Source organism: Sinohyriopsis cumingii, chromosome 7 (assembly GCF_028554795.1).
Source record: "Sinohyriopsis cumingii isolate HCF-2022 chromosome 7, ASM2855479v2, whole genome shotgun sequence".
Taxonomy (NCBI): Eukaryota; Metazoa; Mollusca; class Bivalvia; order Unionida; family Unionidae; genus Sinohyriopsis; species Sinohyriopsis cumingii.
In genome coordinates, this window is record NC_142967.1 from 60,158,364 (window position 1) to 60,180,706 (window position 22,343).

Below are 22,343 nucleotides of genomic sequence, written 5' to 3' on the forward strand. Positions count from 1 at the left end.
CTAATATTTCAAAATATATATTCATGTGACCTAACTCAACCAAAAAGAATTAACTTAATTCTTCTAAGATACCACTGACCCATCTGTCTAATAGGAAAAAGGCCGTGTCACAAAAACATATTTACTAATTAATTTGTTATTAGTAACTGTCCACACACACACACGTATGATCTATTTATAGACCAGATGCAGTTTTACATCCTTTAATAGAGTAGGCTCAAAACACGTACGAAATCCAGCTATAGATAATTACTTCAATGTATAGCAATGAATAAAAAAACATATATCAGGAGTTACAAAAAATATAAATATACATACCATAATGTTAACAGTTTCATCTACAATTCGCCACTCTCCCATCCGCTTTTAATTACAAGCCAACACTCTACCTATGCTATGTAGCAGCCGCTTTTGATAACTATACAAAAAACCCTCCCCTCCATACATTCCAACTAAAGGGGTAGGAGTGATTATACACAAACCATATCTTTACATACACACAAACACATTATCAAACAAGGGTTGGAAGTGTCTATAGCCACACTACTATACCCTCTTATACATACAAGCACAAGAGAAGGGTAAGGGGTTTTAAGTTTTCACTGCCCAAACTGAGGTAAGATTCAAGGAGAACGTGGAAAAAATCTTTCGGGGTTTGCGGGAATAGATTTTAGACCCCACTTGGAGCGAAGAGGACATCAAGCATTACGGTGACAGCAATTGACATGCTAGTCATTTCTCACAATTTTTCGGGATACGAATGACAATTTCGTTGTGAAAAATTATTCCGAACAAAGTACTGAATGCCCCGCATCATCAAGAATGGATCCAAACTGATTGACATGAAAGTAGGCAAGTACAGTTTACAAATTCTCTGAGCCGTTTAGCGATGCCTTTGAGTAGAATGCCTAAATCGTTTAGAATAACCGAAATGGCCAATGGTTATGTTCCATTTTCTCAGTACTGAAGCTAATTAACACGTTGTGTTCCCCCATTTGCATGAAGTTCGCCACCCTCATGGTATGAACACAGAACAACTAAAAGCATTTTACGCTACGTACTAACCTTACTCTCCAAACTCGAACAGAAATGTTGAAATGTTGCAGATCCAATGTGTGAATTTTCCACAATTATTTCTGGATCACGGGAGGTATCGATCCTGTGAAGGAAGCCTTTACCATCGCCAAAGCGTGTGGATTAGTCTATCGAAAGAAGTTCATGCCTGAAAACAAACTAGCCCCTATGCCAACTCAACCCTATCTCTCTCAGTTAGCTGTCGATACTCCGCGAAATATTTGCGCTGGCTTCATTACTTATTTGAAAGTGAAGACAAATAGAAACAACAAGCAGAAATGGCCGAGAAACGAAAGTTTTTAATCTTGCAGATGATGGCTGGGATTTAGAAAATCCCCTGACGGTGTACGAATTTTACGGACGACCCACTTGTCCTCAAGGAAACCTGAACGGTCCTTTCTTACAGTTTACCATGGACGAGTTTCAATACTAACATAACCAAAGACGCCTAAGGTTAGAACGTAAAGGTTACCAAGTGATAGAAACGGAGGAGCATGATTATGATGAAACAAACCGATGCAGAATTTAAATCCATTTCAAAAGTTATGTGGTAGATATAACTTCTGAATCCACGCGATAGTTCGTTTGGAGGACAAATCAGTGTGACACACTTGCTGTGTGTTCCTTGTATCCTTTGGGTGTGCAAATATGCTCGATATGCTACCGTCTACCCTGAAATGTTGACAGAACACAACGACTTGGAACTCATTTATCGACACGAATGGTTCATCAAATGCAAAGTGTTGTCTCCAACTAACTTGTACCGCTCCGTCTTAATCATTGCCCAACAAAACTGAAGTTTCGTTTATGCTACACGTATGCCGAAAAATTAAATCAAATGTTGCACAAGGATAAAGAATGTGCTTTGCCTGGAACATGGGCGAGTGTCGAATTGTTCCATGGTCTGGATCGTGAATACCGCTTGTTAAAAGAATGTCATTTTGGCACTTTCCTACCACAAAAAAATACTGAAACAACGAAGGTTCCAATAAACGTTCTTTTTTCTGGCTACGTCAAAAAATGCCTAAATTTAGGTCTAAAAAAAGCCAGTGGTGTTAGGTTTATCTTTATTTTTGTAAATTTGGTTAATGACTATAAACTGAAGTGATTATCCATATATAATTTTTGTACATAGGTATAAATTCTTGTTTAAGATATTAACAGTGCCTATATAGTTCATAGGATCTTTAAATATATGAGGTAATGTTTAAAATAATACAATCCGTTTACAATTTTATGGTTATTTCCCAATGGATAGGTTGGTCAGGTAGTTTCTTAGAAGAATTTGTTTCCACTGGTTTGGTTAGGTCAGGTAGGTTCTTTCATGATGTGTGGCATTTGCAAAATGCCATGCAAGTAGAAGAAAAATGCAGTTTAGCGCTCTATGCTTGTATATCAGGAGAGAACTGAGCAACTAATTTCATTCCTATTTTGGATTTTTATTTCCTAAGTTCTAGTTGTAAACCAAGTCTATTGATGTATGTAATGTTGTGTTTGGATATTATTTGATTTGAGAGGAAACATTTGTCTGGACTACTCACTGGAATTACAAAGTGCTTATTGAACTCAAATATTACAGTATTAGGACTATTGTGAATTTTTCATAGATCTGTCAATTCTGTACTACTTTTGGTTCTGTATTTCCTTGTAATTTTATGTTAAGTTTTATCTATGTCAATGCCACAAACCATAATAATCATAACTACAAGCCCCACACCCCATGTGATTTCTGATCAAAATTTACAACACACATTCCTTCTGCCAAAGAAAAGCACACGGCAGCCTTTACAATGAAATAAATCTGAGCTACCTAAAGTGAATGCTTTGTTGATGAAATCAGATGACAGAAAGGAAGAAAACTGGAACTATAATGAATTAATTGATCATGGTTGGGTATTCATCAATGTGCAAATTGTTACCTAATCATTGATGAATACCCAACCATGATCATTTAATCCCATAGTTAATGTATTGATTTATGCCAAAATGCTTATCTAAGATAAAAAAAAAGTTCTTGAAAAACTTTACACATTTTCACGTTTATTATTTATAAGAAACATATTTACTTGGTCCTTCGATCTTTTCCATGGACTTGTGCTACAATATTTCAATCTTGTTGTATGCAGATCAATTTGCATTCCATTAACAATAATATAAAATTAAAAATGGCGTGCACTTGTATCAAGAAGTTTTGTGAATATAGTTTTTTTTCTATGGAATTTAGTATTAAGGAGTTGATATGACAATTCTTTTTCCACATTATACATTTACTGTACTACTTTAATGGGTCTTAATTGGTGCTGGAAAATAAATTTAAAGTAAGGAAAATTTCACTGAAATCAATAGCACAAAACACTAAAAAAATATGATGCCAGTTTATTTTTAAGATACCTATATGGTGGAACTGGTAAGAGTTGGTGAAATTTTATGAAATAACAAACCTTATGTACTCATTTAGGAGTCCAACTGCAAACTGCAGAGATCTGGATCTATAGTTGTAAGATCTAAGTCTACGCAGCTTATTACATGTAATCTGTATAAAAACAACGTAGACCTTATCTGCCAACACATTATGTGACAGCAGATGAGGGTCTATGTTGTTTGCAGTTGGATTTGTGTTATAAGCAAGTATATGAGATAACTCTAGTGCTTTTATTCCTACAATGGTCGGTACACGAAGAAAAAAACCCACTACAAAACTAAAACATGTGAAGATAAAAAGAGTATAATAGTGCAGAGATATATTTAAACACAGTCAAAATATTAATGAAACAAAATAAAGTATGCTAGAATAAGGGTCCTAAGTGGTCCTGAAATTGCTCGTATGACTGACGTGTACTTAACAGCTAAGTGCAAGGGCAGTTTGCCAAGAAATCCGGGCCACTGAGCTGTATTTCAAAATTTCATTTTTTAAATATATTGGATGGTAGCATAATCTGTGCAAACAATGCTTTTTAGAAGAATTATTCATTTAAAGCATTTTTTTTCTCCTTTAGGAACTATTGCCACATTTAAGTACTGCATGGATTGTCATCTTCCATTCTCAATTCTAGGTTTGATTAACTAGAACACTAGAAAATATCCATGCCAGGATATTTTCTGTCAATTCTGGTTAAATTCAGATCAGATGTTTTTGAGAAGTCTATTTTTAGTAATGGTGGCCATATCTGATGGTGGATGGTATCTTCTGCACACAATATTAAGGCCCTAATACATAAATATTGTAAAATTTTGATAAATTCTAAACAACAGTTTTTGACAAGAATTAATGTGTGTATGTGTGATTTGAATTTTTTTTATGTAGCTTTAACAATTTTTCAGTCATATTGCTATGATGTCTGCAGTGTGACAGTTTATAGTGATGTCTAGCACTGGGGCATCATGCTGCAGACATGTAGCATGATGTCCCACCCAGTCACATTATCCTGACACCAGGCCGACCAGTCCTAACACTAACCTCTTAATGCTGAGCGCCAAGCATGGGAGCTATTAGTTCCATTTTTGTAAGTCTTTGCTATGACTCAGCCACTCTAACCACCAGGCCACTGTAGAGGTGACAAGAATTAATTTAATTTTCTACTTTCAGTAAGTGGCCATTTGACGGTGCATTGTCATGATTTGTTGAAAATTTAAGGTCTTCATGACAGGATACTTTTTGAGGAATGTAGGGATAATTCTGCTGAGCAGTTTTTGAGAAGCTGTTTAAATTTTTCTTCTAGTTTTCACAAAGGCAGTCATATTTTATGTCAAGTCAGCTTCATTTGAACAAAACTTAAATGTTTTTATCCCAGGATGCTTTCTTTCAATTTTCTCAAATTCTGCTGAATGTTTTTAAAAGAAGTTCTTTTAAGTTTTTTCAAGTTTTTGTAAAGTTGGCCACATCCGATAGCAGATCAGCTTCATTTGTACAAACCTGAAATGGCTTCATGGCAGAATGCTTTCTATCAGTTTGGTCAAATTATGATGAGTAGTTTTTTAGAAATAAATTTAGAGATTTGTCTATTTTTAGTAATGGTGGCCATATTTGATGGCATATCAGCATAATTTGTACAAACTTGAAAGGCCTTCATGTCACCATGCTTGATTAAAACTGAATCAGTGGAGCTTTTGCTCAAAGAAGTTGAACACAGCAATTGCTGACAGATCCATGATGGATCATGCATGATGCATGCAGTGACATACCATAAACTCACTTGACCTTAAGGCCAGGCAAGCTAAAAGGTCACACATGAAGAAAACAGATTTGATCACAGATATTAAGTTCACACCAATGTGAAAAGTGAAAAATGACGACACCTTTACCCTAAACATTCTAAGTAATACATGGCAAATGAATACCACCCTAAAATGTCTTCATCACTGGGGCATCAGATTACAATCATGCCCTGGTTAAAAAACATTGTCAAAATTTCTCCTGTATTTGAGAATTTACATTATTCTGCTTATTAATACTTTAGTCAATACGAAAATTTCTGTCAGAGGTAGACATAATGGACAGGATACAATACCACTTTATAGTTTAGCTTATGGAAAAAAATTTAATCTTCAAAACAGCTTTGATGAAATCATCAAATATTCCTATGAGATACGGCAAGACTCCTTCAATGAAAATTCAATACTGCATTACTGTAGTTTAATCCCTGATGCTAGCTGAGTGTTCTCAGAAAAAAATAATTGTTAAAAATCAAGCAGAAAGATAGATATTTAAAGATCTCAATATGAGGAAGAAATACTTATGTTTACTGAAACTGGGCCAACTTGTAACACTTCTTCTGCCAACAGTATCTTGATCTAAAATACAGACCATACAAGTGCAAACATTTTCTAGAACAAGAAAGATACATTTAAGTAAAGGGTTCAAAGTTAAGCCTGGGTGTTCCAGCAAATGTTGGCACACACAACAAAGCATGTGTGATAACTTGTCTTTCAGGATCCAAAACTAATCACAATAATTATATACCAAATACCCAAAATAGGGATTTTTTTAAAATGTGAAAAAATATCTGTACTCAAACAGCATATGCAGTTTCAACATTTAAGCATGGATGACATAAACAAAAAAAACCACATGCATACATGCAAACTTTAACAAGACCAATTTAGTAAGGCAGTCAATATTATTCGATAACTCAGACAAATTTTCAGCAAGGTGTAACTAAATATCATGTACCTATATTGACTTTAAAAAAAAAATTTTTAAAGAGTTCAGAAGTGTGATCTGATGCAGCAATGGTAACATTATATTCAACTAAAATGTTAAAAATGAACACTTAGACCCTGATGACATCCAGTTCAGATTCAGAAACTGCAGTTCCAAGCCCAATGGATGTTAATAACCTCTTGATGGATCTGTGAACTCTATATAATTTTTGTATTTTGTAATTTAACATGGCAGCAGCAATCACATCTCTTGCTAAATGGACATGATAGAAAATAACTGTACTCATTGTCCATCCTGTTTTTTTTTAACCCAAGCACACAAATTCCTTTTTTATTCTGTGCTGAAAGTTTTAACTTTTTGTGAAGATGACTGTCCCTTTGCCTTCAGTGCTTTTTTGTTCATTTGTATGGATGAAATTTCTATATAATTCTATAACATAAAAGAAAAATCTTGATGATACAGGTGTTATGCATAAAAAACATTGGCAGATTAAAGCATGTGAAATGTTTCTGTATAGCTAGTGTGAGTCTTTAACCAATACCAATGAATCCAACATGAAAACTCAGATCCTGATTAAACCTGGACAAACTAATATCCAGAACTTACAATAACAACAATATTTTCATATTTTTCTTTTATTCCTAAAATCCATAAATTAAGGGTCTTTTCAGAAAGAGTTGTGGTAAAACAAAATGGTTGGCATGTCCTCACATGTCAGACAAGGTGAAACACATCTGATCATTTAAAACAAAACTCTCAAATTTAAGAAAGTAAAAGCAATTTCATTCAATTGTTTTGAAGAAACTTGAAGCATACAGAAGAAAAAAACCAAAAGACTGCATGAAACTGGGATCTGAACTGGCTGGAAAATCTCTGAATAATAAGTGCTGAAATTATAAAGCGATATAACCTTTGATGGAACTCCTTGAGATCGTCAAAGGATATATAAAAATAGTGCAAGGCTCTGACTTTTTATCACACATCACATGTCCATACAATATAACCTCATTAAGCTAAATTATGTCATAAAATATCACATTTATCACATGCTTAACATTTTCTTATAAAATAGACCTCTAACAAATAATGCAATATGAAGTAGTAACATGGATACCATATATGGCACATTCTTCCACTGCCATGTGATCCTCTACATAGATAACTGCAATTTGTATGCAGAAACCACTTTCCTTCCTACAGTTAAAGTGACCTTGATTTCTTACCTTTTGATCACACAATCTATAGGCTTCGTCCTAGCTGCAAGTCATACAAAATGTTTTGTCCATGTTTGTTATCTAGGATTAATGAAATTATGTGGAAATCACTTTTTCTATCACTCACAATGACCTTGATCTTAGATATCAAACTCAATAGGCTGCTTCCTTGCCCCATGTACAAGCCAATCATAAAAGTATGGTAACTGTAAATAGTGGAAAACTTGAGTTATTGTGTGGTAGCTATTTCTGTTCTTACAACCACACTGACCTTCACCTTGGAGCTTTTGGCCCCCAAATCAATAGTGTTCTTCCTTACCCAAAGTGCAAGCCATCCACAAAGTTTGGTAAACATACATCTTGGAGAGCTCGATTTATTATGGAGAAACAAAATTAGTAAAAGACAGACAGTTGGACATCATACCAATATATGCTCCATCTTAAGGCATATGTAATGAGACTTATCCAAGGTAGGTTTTAATGCTTTGCATCTTAACATAAGGGAAAACAATTTAGTAACTGCATTACTTCAAGAAGAAAGAATCTGTTTCATAGTGGTCTTAATGGGACTTTTAACACCCTATTAGTCATATCTTGTTCAGGAATAAAGACAAGTCTTGATAAATAAAATTTTATACTAAAAAGATAAAAAATAAATCAAAATATCACATTCACAATCAAATAATGTAGGATACAAAACCAATACATGTGCATTTAAACAACGAACAATATTTTAGTGCATGAATATGAGAATACAATAGGACTTACAACAATAGATATGGAAAAGCATTTTCACAATGATCTCAAGATTAATGGATTTGGTTTACATGTATGTAAATGACCTAATCTGTAAAAAGTATAAATACTGAAATACAGTCTACACTTTTAAACCAAATCAAACCATCCCACTAAACAATTTGAAGGAAAAAAAACAGCTAGATGAATGGATTAGATTTTAATTGACAGCTTGTAATTCGTGTCCACATATATCATGTTTTACAGGAAAGATTAGGGTACACTGTGTCACCTCATTTAAGAAAGTTATTATTATTATTAATGTGATAAAGTTGGACTAATGAGAAACATTTGTAATTTATCTGAAACATGACGGTGGAAACCTTGAAATCTGTCCCCGTGAAATGGATACACTACCAATATAATACAATCGAAGGCAAATCCTTCAAGTCGAACACAGGCCATAACTATATTATAAAATTTTCTCAGACAATGGTGAAAATATGAACCTGACCCAGACCTTCTTAATAATAAGCCTTGTACCAAATATGATTTAAATCAATGAAATCCTTCAAAAAGAAATTTGAAATGGACATGATTTGATGTGACAGATAGGCATGAAAACACTATTACATGGCATCTCCACTGATATGATGGTGTACAACGAAAGAGACAACACTTGAAAATAATTTCTTTGCATAGATAAGGGTAAAACTGCCGATACCAAGATTTAATACCTTCTGAATGGTGTTAAGATCAATTTAGCAAAAGGAAAGTTGCCGTCTCATATAAACAGGGGTTAAGTATCACACACTGTTAATTATATCCTTGTGTCCAAACATAACTTCACATATTTTAATGTAAACAATAAGGAAAATGTGAGGAACAATGTATCAATACATACAAATTCTGTTTTAATTTAAAATATGACAAATTGGCTGATTGAATGTATTAGGAAAAGCAATTACTATTGCTACAGTCATTATGCATACATGCCAACCACTGGTGAGGAAAAAATGCAATCCAAGTGGACAAAAAGAGTAATCCGAGCAGAAAAAGAGTAATCTACATATAACATGATAAAAATTCAATGAGCATATTTACAAAATAATTTATTTATCCCTCTGGACTTTTAATATCAATTACTGCTTCAAGTTTTCGTAGGTAACACTTTGAGCAACTGACTCTCATATTGCATTTCAAAACACTTTGTACCAGCTGAGACTATGAATGTTTTGCACACCAGTAGAGCACTAAGTGCTGGGTTACAGAGCTTGGATCTGAATTCAGTTTTATTTTTGTTAACAATACTTGACAATCTCTCACAGTCAGCATTAGAATGGTAAAGAACCAATATTCCTTTAATAACCTAACAAAGAAGAGGAAATTTATATCTTCCAGTTACTGCGTCTTTTAGCTGGGAAATAAGATGAAAAAAAATCAACTCTGCCCACATGAAGTACACTGTCAAGCAGAGTGCCAACTTGATACTTCAGGAGTTCTTCTAATTTATCAACAGCTTTTCCTGCAGCATGGTGCATCATATGACAGAGACAATCTGATATGTGCAGTGATAGCGACATTTTTCAAAATATAGAATGCAATTCTTTTATTAATTCCAGTCATCACTGATGCAGTATCAGCTGAAAACCCCATACAGTTCTGCCAACTTAAATTTATTCAAAGCATTATCAAGCAAATAAAAAAATGTTTTCTCCAGTGGAATCTACTGATAATTCTGGTAATGAAAGAAGAGCATTCTGACTTGGCCCTTTTCGTTGTCAGTCTCTTGCACAGACTGGGTACAACTTTTTGTCATCTTTTTGCCATCATAATCACTACTCAAGTCTGTTGCAATACTAAACGGCCTAATTTTCATGGCTTCTGTAATTTTAAGTGAAGTATCTTCTGTTAAACACCTAACAAATCTGATGACTTTTAGCGCCAAATACCTACAGACTAGTTTTGTACCATATATGAATTAGAACAAAGAATCTGTGAGCAAAGATTAAAAGTTTGAAAACCAGTCGGTTCTTTCCTAACTAAGCCATACAGCTGCTATAATTGGAATCCAAGAGCAAAAGTTTGTAATTTGGAACCAGTATGTATCTTGGAAATAGGGCAGCCACTATACATAGAACATAATACTGTTAGGAAAGTGCATGCAAGTCTATGGACAAGCTTACTCTTATGTCGTGGTTACAAAGAAGCCGTCTTTTCTAGATTTCAGTCTTTGGGATTAATGGGATGTCAAAAAAATGAGAAAACAAATTATTAATTTTTTTTTGGAGGGGAATATACCAAAAACGCAATCCAATTACATTTATGCATAAGGCATAATTTAGTGAAAAATAGCATAATGATTACAGCAAAAGCGTAGTCGGTTGGCATGTATGATTACTGGGTTAGTCAGCTACTCAAATCTGAATACTATATATTGGTGTATTCATTATCACTTGTCAAATTAAAATGTTCATTTTAAAATATAGATGTTTGTTTAAAAAATAACTGAAATATAAAAATTGTAAATCTATGATAAACTAAGTATACAATTCAATCTATTGATTGTTGGTGGATCTCTTATTCTTTTTGTGATTCTGCACAATTTACTGTAAATGAGTACAATTTTTTTCTTCAAATTTTGCAGTTAAAAAAAAGAAAGTGAACTGGATGTAAATTTATTAAGACACTTCTTCGTAATCCAGTCACTATTAAAATATATTTTGGCTTCTATCATTGATAATCAATTAATACTCCATGTCTTATGTTCTTTCCTTAATTGTTCAGTTTTACATCTGTATGTAAAGTCAGCATAATAGATTTTTTTTAGACAATAATCATTTATTTGAAATTGAAGTTTTCTACAAAAACATCAAAGTAACAACATCCATTAAAAAAAAAAAACAATATTGTAAACATCAAAGTTACTCCCAGAAAATGTAAAGACAAAAAAGATAAAAACAAAAATTAAAGCAAAATTTAACCATAGAAAAAATATTTGGGTACACATTACATCTTATATATGGTCTTGAGCATAATGTCCAGTTCTGTTTAAGTCCATTCACTGCACCTTTCCTACAAGTCCACTGGCGGTGGTAAACAGATTGATTGGACTTTTTCCATCTGTGATCAAAGTGCTCTCAATGCCTAAACTTGCAAGTAACTTCATCTGCAACAAAGAAAATATTCAGGGTTTATTCCTTGATTTAAAAAAAAATATTTCAGAGGAAAAATAAAACAATTCTGATAATCGGAACTTTAATCATAATGTACAGAACAAATTGGTTTTTCTTTCCTTCAGATTTGGCCACTCATAGATATAACTGAGTCAAATGTATAAACTCATTAACCCCTGGAGCTGCGTTTATGTGGCAGGAGGTAGTAGCCTACTGCTGAGCTCTGTAGTGTCAAGGTCATGTATGATACACTAAAGTGGGTGGTAGTAGAGAAAGGTAGACAGATGTAGCTCTACAATGATACCATATAACCTGGAAGTTCTACAAAATACAGAGGGAAAAACCTAATTTTTCGGACCCGATTTTTTCCCCACCCAAAATTCGCCTGTGGTCAGAATCCAATCTTGTGTTCAGATTTTAGACTTTTTGGCCTCAGATCTAAGGCAGACTGGTCTGAACTGCACACAGACAGATGAACCTTTGCAAAAAGTATGATAAGATGTGCATTTGGAATAAAGAGTGATCTCAATATGAAAATGATGGGCCCATTAAGCAAATAATAAAAAATACAAAAAAGAACTCCAATTTTTACCCTTCTGCTCCTGCACGAGTGAAATAGCCAATGAAAAACGATGTTTATAACACAACTAGGGATTAGGTTAACGGGAAATCTCTTGCAAGTCAATGTATTAGGATGTATTCAGAAACAGCCCACAAAATGTGTTTTCTACTCGCATTTCAGACGAAAACGACAAAAACCTCCAAGGGTTAATGAGTTAGGCTGCATTAAATTTTCAAGAAGATTTTCTTCACAAATTTTCATCAATAGCCTGCAACAAAAAGATACTATTGAAAATATTTTGAACAAAATTACACCAGAAATATAAGATATTAGATTTGTTTTTCTAAAATAAGTATTCCCACCATCCCGCTGCATACCAGTAATGTGTTAATTGATTACAGCATACACCACCACAGTGCTTGAAATGACCTCAACATAAAACTTAACCAAGGTAAGACGTATGGACGTAGATTGACAGATAATTATAAAACTATATAACAGCCATTGTGGGCAAACAAACTGCCTGATACATTGCATACAACTGTGTTGCTATGACAATTGCTTTCCAAGTTATCACAATAGAAGGACCATCAACTTATATGAAACCATTTCAATTTTACTACCATACTAGTTTTGCTTCTTTGTCAACATCAGGGAAATGAATTTGATATTTTTTTAATCAAACGTACCTGAGCTTCTGGGCCTGCTCTAGCCATTGCCTCTATTGTCTTCACTCCCAGTGCTTTGACCATGTCACTGAACCTCTTCACCTGTAATATATGTCACAAAACATCATGTGATGGTTTATCCTCTCCATGTAAATGTTTCAGTTGAATTAGGAACTCAAGGATGACTTAATTTGCAAATTACATTTAAGTTATGTATGACAGGCACAAATTTCATTTAGAACATACTAACCATCATAAGAAGTCTACTGGTTAAAACTCCATGCGGATATAGCCATACATCTGGAGAGGAGTACAGACCTGCCAACCCTGATGAGTCCGTCTCAGTAAGGCAGCTGATTTTTTTCCCGTAAGATTGACCAGTTTTTAGTAAGGTGTAACAAAATATCAATAACTGCTATTGTAAAGCTGGAAAATGTAATTAAAAGTTTGATGCATCGATGATAAACATTATGTTCAACTGAAAAGTTTGTAAAGTACGCGTGGACTTAATTTGCCACTAGTACAGTTGCACAAACTTTAGTTCCAAACACTATGCAACTCAATGGCTTGTTGCTCTCTCTCAACTTGACATAATTCTTGGAAATTCTTTTCCATTTCACATGAAGACGGCAATCATATCTCCCGCCACGAGACATACTTAAATTTACCCGTGATGTCCAATTTTTGTAATTGTTTCTTTTCCAGCTTTTATTCACAAGAATCTAAATACTCCTTTTTATTCTTCTGTGTTGATTATTAACACTTTTCTAGAAGCTTATTTTCCCCTTTAACACACATCACTTTCTGGACACCATTTTAAAAAATTCTATAATCAACAGTTTGATCATGCAGATGCTTCACATGAACAAATATGTGCAGTTTAAAGCATCTGGGGTGCTTTTGTAAAGTTAGTCTGGTTCCCTGACTAATTTTACTAATTCTAAGATGAAACCTGGATCCAAATAAAACACGGATGAACCAATTATCCAGACTTTTTGGCAAAGATAATTTTTCCATAGTTTTTGCTAGTATGCCATATGTATTTTAAGGGTAATTTTTGTAAGACTTACTGCAAAATCGTAAGAGTTGGCAGGTCTGGGAGTATATAGATAACAATATTTTCAAGATATGACTTCTATTCAAGAGGAGTAGCAATAACAAGATTTTCAATATGGCTGCTGTGGTGACCATATTAGACTTAGATCGGCACCATTTTCATTTAAGATCAACTTGGTATAATAAGAAGTCTTTTAGTTAAAACCCCAGGTCAATATAACTTTCTATTCAAGTAGGGTTGTACCAACAAGACTTTTAAGGTGGCGCTCACCAGATAATATGTACTTTTGAGAGAGTGACGTATGTAAGGTGAAGTGGTTCGCATTTAAAACATGCACAGTGGAGAGAATGTTTGCATACCTCTATGCTACATTAATGTAATGTGGATGATATTTCTTTTGGATATTGTACTTTTGGAAATTTTACATGATTTAAGCACACTGCTAACTAAAATGACTGCTCCCTTGTGTTAAAAAATCAGTCTGAATTAGTCTAAAGTACACTATACATAGCAGCTATTAAAATAGGGAAAATGAATTTTGCCAGACTAGACAATACCAGCTTCTGAAAGTGCAATGAATGAATTACCAAATATATAAAATGTAAAAAAAGTTATCGGCTCTTTTTTATACAATTTACCTCTGAAGTTCAGGAAGTGAAAATGACCAAGTAGAGCTAGCACTTTTTTGAAAGGTGCACATTTGAAGTAAGGCCAAGCTGTATACTCTATAACCCATAGTACACCCAGAAATCATACACCAAAATAAAGGGAATTAAAGGTTCTTTGCATTATACCTAAGATATACAAGGTCTTTTTTAAATAGCTAGTATAACCAGTGAGGAAAGCCGGGGACATTCTTTTTCTTTAAAATCATAACCCTATGCAAAATGCGAAACTGTATAGCGCCACCTAAGATGGCCACATGGTGGCCATATTGAATGTCAGATTGGCACTGTTTTCATTTAGGACCTGCCAGGCATCACAAGAAATTTTTTTGTGAAAACCCCATGCTGATATGCCCATTCATTCAGGAGGAGTAATGATAGCAAGATTTTCAAGATGGCTGCTGTAGTGGCCATACTGGAAGTCTGAGCAGTACCATTTTCATTTAGGATAAACTAGACCATGCATTGAATGTGTATGTAAAGTTTCAAGGCAATCCTGCAAGTAGTTAGGAAGTGCAGCATTAAACTTGTGCTGAATGATGGATAATTGAAGGACAACAGATTATCCTAATAAGTTGCTCAGGTCTATGACCAGAAGAGCGGAAAGAAAAAAAACTTGTGCAAAAGGATGTATTGTTGGATGGATGTTACTTGTTTGGTCGGCTGGTATAATGTACTTGATAATAAGCATTCACAAGACTGATTATTGCCATTGAAATAATGCAAAGACTGAAACAAGTAATGAATGTAAGCATTCCTGTCACTTGTTTTTGACTTCTAATTTAGAGTGTCAGTAATAATCTAAATGTGTGTCTTCCCAGGCCCTCAATATAATGAGAAGACTTGCTCTATCCAGTACTCAACAATAATATTGGTCTAAAGCAGTGGTTCCCAATCTGTTGGAAGCCTCCACACTCTGAGGCCTAGGGATTATTCCAAGGGAGCTGAAAAGTACATTAGCAAAGGGGGAAGGGGTGTGACAAATTTTCTGACTTTAAGAAGGGATTCTCATGCTTGAAAAGACTGACATGCAAACATATCATTTGTCCTCAAAATAATGTAAAGTCTGATAAAAGTCATTTTGACAACACATATAACAAAATCAGTTTCCCTACTGACTGAAATTTTAATTTCAAATATGTGAGGAAAGGAAGAGGAATAACTATTCTTGTCATTGTCAATGTCTCTGTAAAATGCATTTTGCTCTTTATAATTATGGGGCATGTACCACTTGTCCCATTACATGGTAATCAAAGTCACAGTACAGACTAATAAGACTTTAACTGTTAACCTTATAAGTTTGCATACATGTTCCTAACCTTTTATCTCTCTTTTTATTACTCTATGACTTTTCTTTATTAGCCTCGCCTTTCATTCACTACTGTCATTATCGCAAAATAATATGTTTGATTTTTGAACAATCAAATATAAAATTGAAAGTGTAAAGATTTTGTACATCTCTAACCTATCTTAAGAGCTAGTTATGTCTGCATGGCTAGGTGTAAGTTACAAAGGTTTTCAATATGGCTAGTGCTAGACACGAGTCAGCCATGTAAATATGACTAACTTGATTGTTGTGTTTCTGTACATCTCTAACCAATCCCAAAAGAGGTAGACATGTTTGTATTGCTAGGTGTACAGTCATGCTGGTTTTCAATATGGCTAATGCGAGACAAGGGTCAGCCATGTAAACACGATTAACTACTGGCAAGGGTTTGAGCTCAATAACATATAGATTTAAAGTCTTATTATGAAAATTATTACAGAAACATAAAAAAACTTCTGAAAAATAAGAATGTTAACATAATAAATATTTGACACATGGCCAATTTCAAACGAGAAAATCCAAAAGTTTCTTTGGCATTTGGCAGACATGATTTTGGTATTCCACAAAAAAAGCTTAAAATTTGAAAGGGGGTTTGGGGGTCTTCCTCCAACGGGGTCTCGAGGGGCAGTGCCCCTGATCCAGGGGTTCAGGGGGCTGTAGGTCCCCCGGCCAAAAATGCATCTTACAATCATAAAAAACTGCTCCTGGTGCAACTTATGATCATAATATATAACAAAATAATCATTTGAAAAACTAACAAACTTACCAAAAAGTTTCAACTTGACTTGAATAATTTCACAATATTTTATGTTCACATCATAATTAAGCCACAATAATTTCTCAATTTTTGCAGCAAATATTTTATACTTCTCTCTTTTCATAACAAATCTGTAAAATAAACACCCAAGTACATCAACTATATACAAATAATGCCATACATTCACTTGTCTTTTTCTCCAATGGACAAAACCTGTTGATCTCTTTTTGCGGCTTTGGCAAAGATTTCTTTAGTCTCCCTTTTTGACAGACTTTTTTGGCTCAATGTGCAATTGTTTCTTTTCCTTCTCAATAAGAGCCTTTTTCCTTTCAAGCTGGTGCTTGTATTGATGACATGCAGTGCGCATATTCTGACAGACAGCTACATCTGTTCTATCATGCAATAAATCTTTCTTCTTATAGTAATTAAATGCACTTTTTCCAGATGCCTTATAAGCTTCAATTTTTCCGTATGCAGCTTCTTTTGTAGGTGCTGTTCAAAATGCTTCCAACCGCAATTACCATAAAGCAGAGGTCACAAAATGCCAGAACTCTAGCATTCAGTTTTCTTATAAACTGACCAACTAAATTTCTGTCGACATTTCACTCCAGCCATTCCCATATATTTTTTAAACCTTTCTCTAAACTTCTAATGTCATGGTCTCTCTCTCAACAACTTGGGACGCCATATTTTGCAAGCACGCTTCTTCTTTCCATTGCCATCAGTTTCCTTTATACAAAGATTCATTGGATGAATTTAAACTTTTGACCAATCAGAATACTCTTTACGAGAATTGTGGGCTAGCTAATATACAGAACGAATGCATTACAAGGGTCGTTGCAGAATGGGAAAAAATATACCGTTTTTTTAAAAACTGGATCAGAGATGATAAAAAAACGTACTATATCAAGAAAACTCAGATTCAAGTCAGGAGAAAAGCGGAATTCCGCTTTAAAACAGAGATAAATCATGTCTGATTTGGGCAAATAATCCCAAAATGTCACTCCAATAACAAAAACAATAATGCTAGAATAATATCTACCTCAATATCTGCCATTTTTTTGGTTTTGGCAGTTTCCAGAGAGTTCAAGTTTTTTTGGTAGTCGATCTCACTTCTTCTGAGCTGAAATACAGGAAATTAGATAACAAATTACAACAATGTCAATAAGATGCATAAATGCTAACAGTTCAGGATAGTCCACAGAAAAATGAAAGTAAAAACTAATGAGAGTCTCACAAAATTCTATTATATTTGTGTTTAATGTGTACCCAAATACACCAGTAACAAATAAAAGATACTGGCCCCCGTTACAAATACTAAAGATCCAAGCTTCAGCTACCAACAGCATAGATCCAGGTCCCAGTTACAATCAGCACAGATCCAGGCTTCAGCTAAAAAAAGCATAGATCCAAAGCTCCAGTTACAAACAGCAAAGATCAAGACTCAAGTTACAAAAAAAACTGATACTGACTCCACTTAAAAACAGCAGAGATCTGGGTCCCAGTTACATCAACCTGTGATCCAGGCCCCTGTTACAAATAGCACTGATCAATTTTCAAACATTTCTTCGAATTTAGATATTTAGCTATCTTTCCTATTGCTTGGTTGGGAATGAAAGAAGTTTTCAATAAACTTTAAGTATACATTAAAGATTAAAATACTCATTAAAAATACTGTCATAATGGCTTGCATTTTCCTGAAATTTGTCTTGTTTTATCTCAAAAGAAAACCAAAATTGCCTCAAATTTGAAGAATTCCTTAAATTAATTTCCAAGTACAAAATTACTTCTGGATGTATAGTTTTAAACTAAAGTTATTTTTTCATCCTTGGTATTGTATTTACCAGTCATGAAAAAATCCAAGTAATGTCAGAAATATTATAAAATAATGCAAAATCTCAATCTAAGGAGAAATTTAGTGAAACTGGATCTAGCTCTACTGGTACACCATTGTTTATGCTGTTTCATCTACTTATATTTCCAGCCAAAAGTTCAGTCCCCAGTGTGAAACCACATTCCTTGATCTCTCATCACATACATTGGTAGATATTAGTTTATGTTGTTCACTCAAGTTATATTTCCAGTCAACAGGACAGTCTCTGATCTGCCATCACATTAAACGATGCCAGATCTTGCTTTATGTTGTTCACTCAATTTACATGCCTCCCAACAGTACTATCTCTGATGTCTCATCACACTATACAATAGTAGATCTTGATATACACTGATCAATGAGTGACATTTCCTGCCAACATTATAGCCTCTGATTTGTCATCACATACAATGGTAAATCTTGGTCTGTGCTATTCACTCAACCTGTATTTCCAGCCATTAGTACATTATCTTATTTGCCATCACATTATAAAATTTGTAGTCACTGATCTATGCTGATCAGACTTGGGTTTTACTGATTAGAGCAGGGGTCGGCAACCTATCTGACATAGCATGCCACTCTATTCCTGATTAATTACAAAATGAACGAGTGTGTGCTACCTCTAAGAGAGTAACACTGTTAAAATCCAGATTTTTGGCTGCCCTTTGCATGCATTACAAAACCTCTTGATGTGCCACCTTGTGGCATGCATGCTGTAGGTTGATGACCCTGGATTAGAGTGTTCTTTCTTAGTTGCAAATAACATGTTGAGAAAACAAAAATAGTTGCACAATCAGACTAATAGAAAGGGTTAAAATACCAATATGGATGAATCTATACTTATAAATATAAACAGTGATACTGTAGTGGATTGATGCATACAGATATATCAATATCTTGTAATACCAGTACTTCTGTTGTGCCATTAGCTTATTATCTGGCTGAGCTGTTGGAAAGTATTTCATATGCAAATGTTTGTGTGAGTGTGTATGTCCATGTAAATAAAATAATATTCTTCCTTTACTTAATCCCTGAACATACCAAGTACTGGGTCTCCAATTTGGCTTGATGTTCAATCTCAGCCGCTTGGGCACGCAGTTTGGCAGCTGAAATGGAAGAAAACTGTGCATGAGGGTTGCGGTTTTACACACCTTAAATACAGAGAAAAACCCTAGTAGCATTTTTCATGGGATACCAATTTTCATGGTTTTAATCGTTGATACATACAAAATTTAAAGACACAACAAGCAGCGAATCTTCTGTAGAAACAACAGAAACTCTTCCTCAATCCATGAATTAAAGTGCTAATGATATGTTGTTATTTTGCAACACAATAAAAACTATTATCCACAACAATGGATTAACATTACATATACATATCCACAACAATGGATGAACATTACATACACATATTCACAACAATGGATTAAAATTACATACACATGCAGAGACCAATTAAATTTTTTACTTTACAAGAAATCTATCCAAATGACACCAGAGACCCTGTCAATATACAGCAACCAAGGATACTAATGTTTTCAAAGGAAAACAGGTTTCTTTCCTAATACTTACCCAATCATAATATTTTAGAACTACCACCTTGCAAATCCAGCTTTCCCAGAGCTAAGTTATCTGCCCATTTAGTGGTGGTCAGGTTGAGTGATCTCCTATTGATATAGGAATTGGCAGCAAAACCTATAAATATCTCAGTTACTACTCGAGTGTAGGGCATGTTCTCTACATGGATGTTGTTGTTGTTGTAGGGTTTAATGCCATTTTTCAGCACACGATAGGCTATACATAGCGGCCAGTATTAATGGTGGAGGAAGAACCCGGGAAAACCCCCGTAAAGAACCACCGACCCACGAGAAGCTACTGGCAAGCTTTCTCACATACCCACATTGGCTGAATCTGAGACCTGAACCCATGCAGACAGAGGTGAGATGGCAGTGATCCGTAACAGAGAGCGCTTTAGACCACTCGGCCACTCGGGGCCCCTCTACATGGATGTAACTGTAGGGAGGGTGTATGTGTATTATGATTGGATAAGTTCATAAAGAAACATTTTACTAGAAAAACGAGTTTCTTCTTTAAATATGTTACCCAATCATAATACCTTAGGAGAATCAGTAAAAGGTGAAGGGAGGTACACCCCCTTACCAAGGATATGCCATCTCCAATCCCCTAAGTTATGTGAGACAGCTTCAAAGAAACCTGACCGGAGAAGACTCCATTATATCGGGGAGCAGCTTCCAAAAGGGAAAATTTACCCTCCTGCAAATCCAGTGGAAGTTGTGAAGCCGTGTCATATGAAGCTGTTGAATAACCTGGAAAGGTGACCTGTTGCACCATGGCAAGCTGAGCCCTTTGGGATTAAAAATCTCTTAGATAAAAATTGGAGAATGTTCTACTATGACATCCATCCCACAGCATGAATAATGTCAGTTAGATAATTGCAAATTTGTAGCTCCTCTGATTGCATTGGCTAAAGTATGTTGAGCCACTCTGTTAAAAAACTGGGTTATTCTGGAGACCAGCTCCGATGCATGTCTTGTGGAATTCAGAGTAGGAGAAGATAGCTCTGTTCTGACTTTTAGAAGATAGCCATTGATACCAAGTCCAAAATAGAGTCAACAGCTACTACATTGCGGACAAACTGTTGAGTGTCATTAAAAGATGTTCCATCCATATGAATCAAGTATGGTTTTGTCATCCCCAAAGCTGCAATTTCACAGTCAACTGTTGGGGTGTCCAAACGAAAAACTGGTGTTTGGCAACTGTAGAACTGCCGATGAAAACTTGATGGAAGGCACATTTGTGAAGAAAAGAGATGGCTGATGCTGGGATCTTGTAATTGATGATGTAAACGGTTCAAAATGTCTGTCTTGTGCCAGACATTTTAGTTGTTTGAAGTTGGATTCTACCTTGGTCATGATAAGATCAACAGATGCTGGAGCTCTGGTCGAGGTGGTTAATAGGGTAAGAGGAGGGTAGAACTCAAGGGAGGGGCAATAGGTGGAAAATTTCTTCAGTTGATGCTCTGAGTCTTCCCAAGACATTGTATAGTCAAGAAATGATGAAGCAGTCTCAGAACAAGCATAGCTTTTTAGCATGAGGTGAGGCTGATGTCTCTTGAGTTGCCTGAAGAGGAACTGATGAAGAGTGTCATGGTCTGCTGCTGAGAAAACTCATGGAGCACCCTAAAGTAAAAACAATGCTTTCCAATTGGTCACTAATTTAAGAGTTTCTTCTACTGACCAAATGCAGAGAGAACTGAAAAGTGACATCTGAGGTACTAAGCTTGGCATCATAAATAAAGAGTGCTTCGAGTCAGTGTGTGGGTTAGACTGGTCTAAAATTGCCTGTATATACCAGGTTCGACAGACTGGATGACAGATTGACTTCTTGTAACTTATCATGTACATGTTGAGGTCTTTGTCCCTTATGATCCCTGAAATAGGCCTACATCGGTCAACTGAAAGTAGGCTATGTTTGTAGGGAGGACGTAATCTGAGTCATAATGTTAGGATGAGTGACAGGATGTCTGATCCATGTAACCAGTATGTGTATTGGCTATGCAAGATGATACTTTGTTTTGCTCGTCTCCCTACTGTTCAATAAGACATGTGGAGTCAAATCCTGAGAAGGCAAGGCCTGTAGGTATTGCCAACACAAGGAGTCCTGTGGTGGTGACAATGGTGTCAGGGCTGTCTCTGATCATGTAGATTTCAGGTTTTTGTGTGACTGGAGAGCCCATTCTTGATTTATCTCCCTTATCCACCAGAAATTCCTGCACTGAGGACACATCAGCATGTAGGCTTATGGTGTCTTTGTCCTTAGCCATTTGTTTCTGCATTTTGCCAATGGTCTCATCTGTAAGACAATAGAGCAAAACATATAAACCTGTTGTAGCTCTGCACCTGTCTCCTATTGTTGAACACAAAACTGGTGCAGATTACACCTTTTAGTGTTACCTGGAAAATAGTGACAGTAGATGAATTTAATAAAGCTATGAAGCATCCTGGTTAAAACCAAAATAATTCACCATACTACCTGCAAGTGGTTCAAGGATGA

At 35.1% G+C, this 22,343-nt stretch overlaps 1 protein-coding gene across 1 annotated transcript in view; it reads right to left on the reverse strand.

The window, feature by feature from the left end:
- Window positions 1-3,435: 3,435 nt before the first annotated feature.
- LOC149795350 (major vault protein-like) overlaps window positions 3,436-22,343 on the reverse strand; it is a 101,234-nt gene continuing 82,326 nt past the window's right edge. The window contains exons 22-25 of the mRNA XM_089965125.1: window positions 19,311-19,375; window positions 17,439-17,519; window positions 12,612-12,692; window positions 3,436-11,353 (exon numbers count right to left, since the gene is read on the reverse strand). Coding sequence (XP_089821251.1) covers window positions 11,246-11,353; window positions 12,612-12,692; window positions 17,439-17,519; window positions 19,311-19,375 — 335 coding nt within the window. The 3' untranslated portion in view covers window positions 3,436-11,245. The remainder of the gene's footprint in view (window positions 11,354-12,611; window positions 12,693-17,438; window positions 17,520-19,310; window positions 19,376-22,343) is intronic.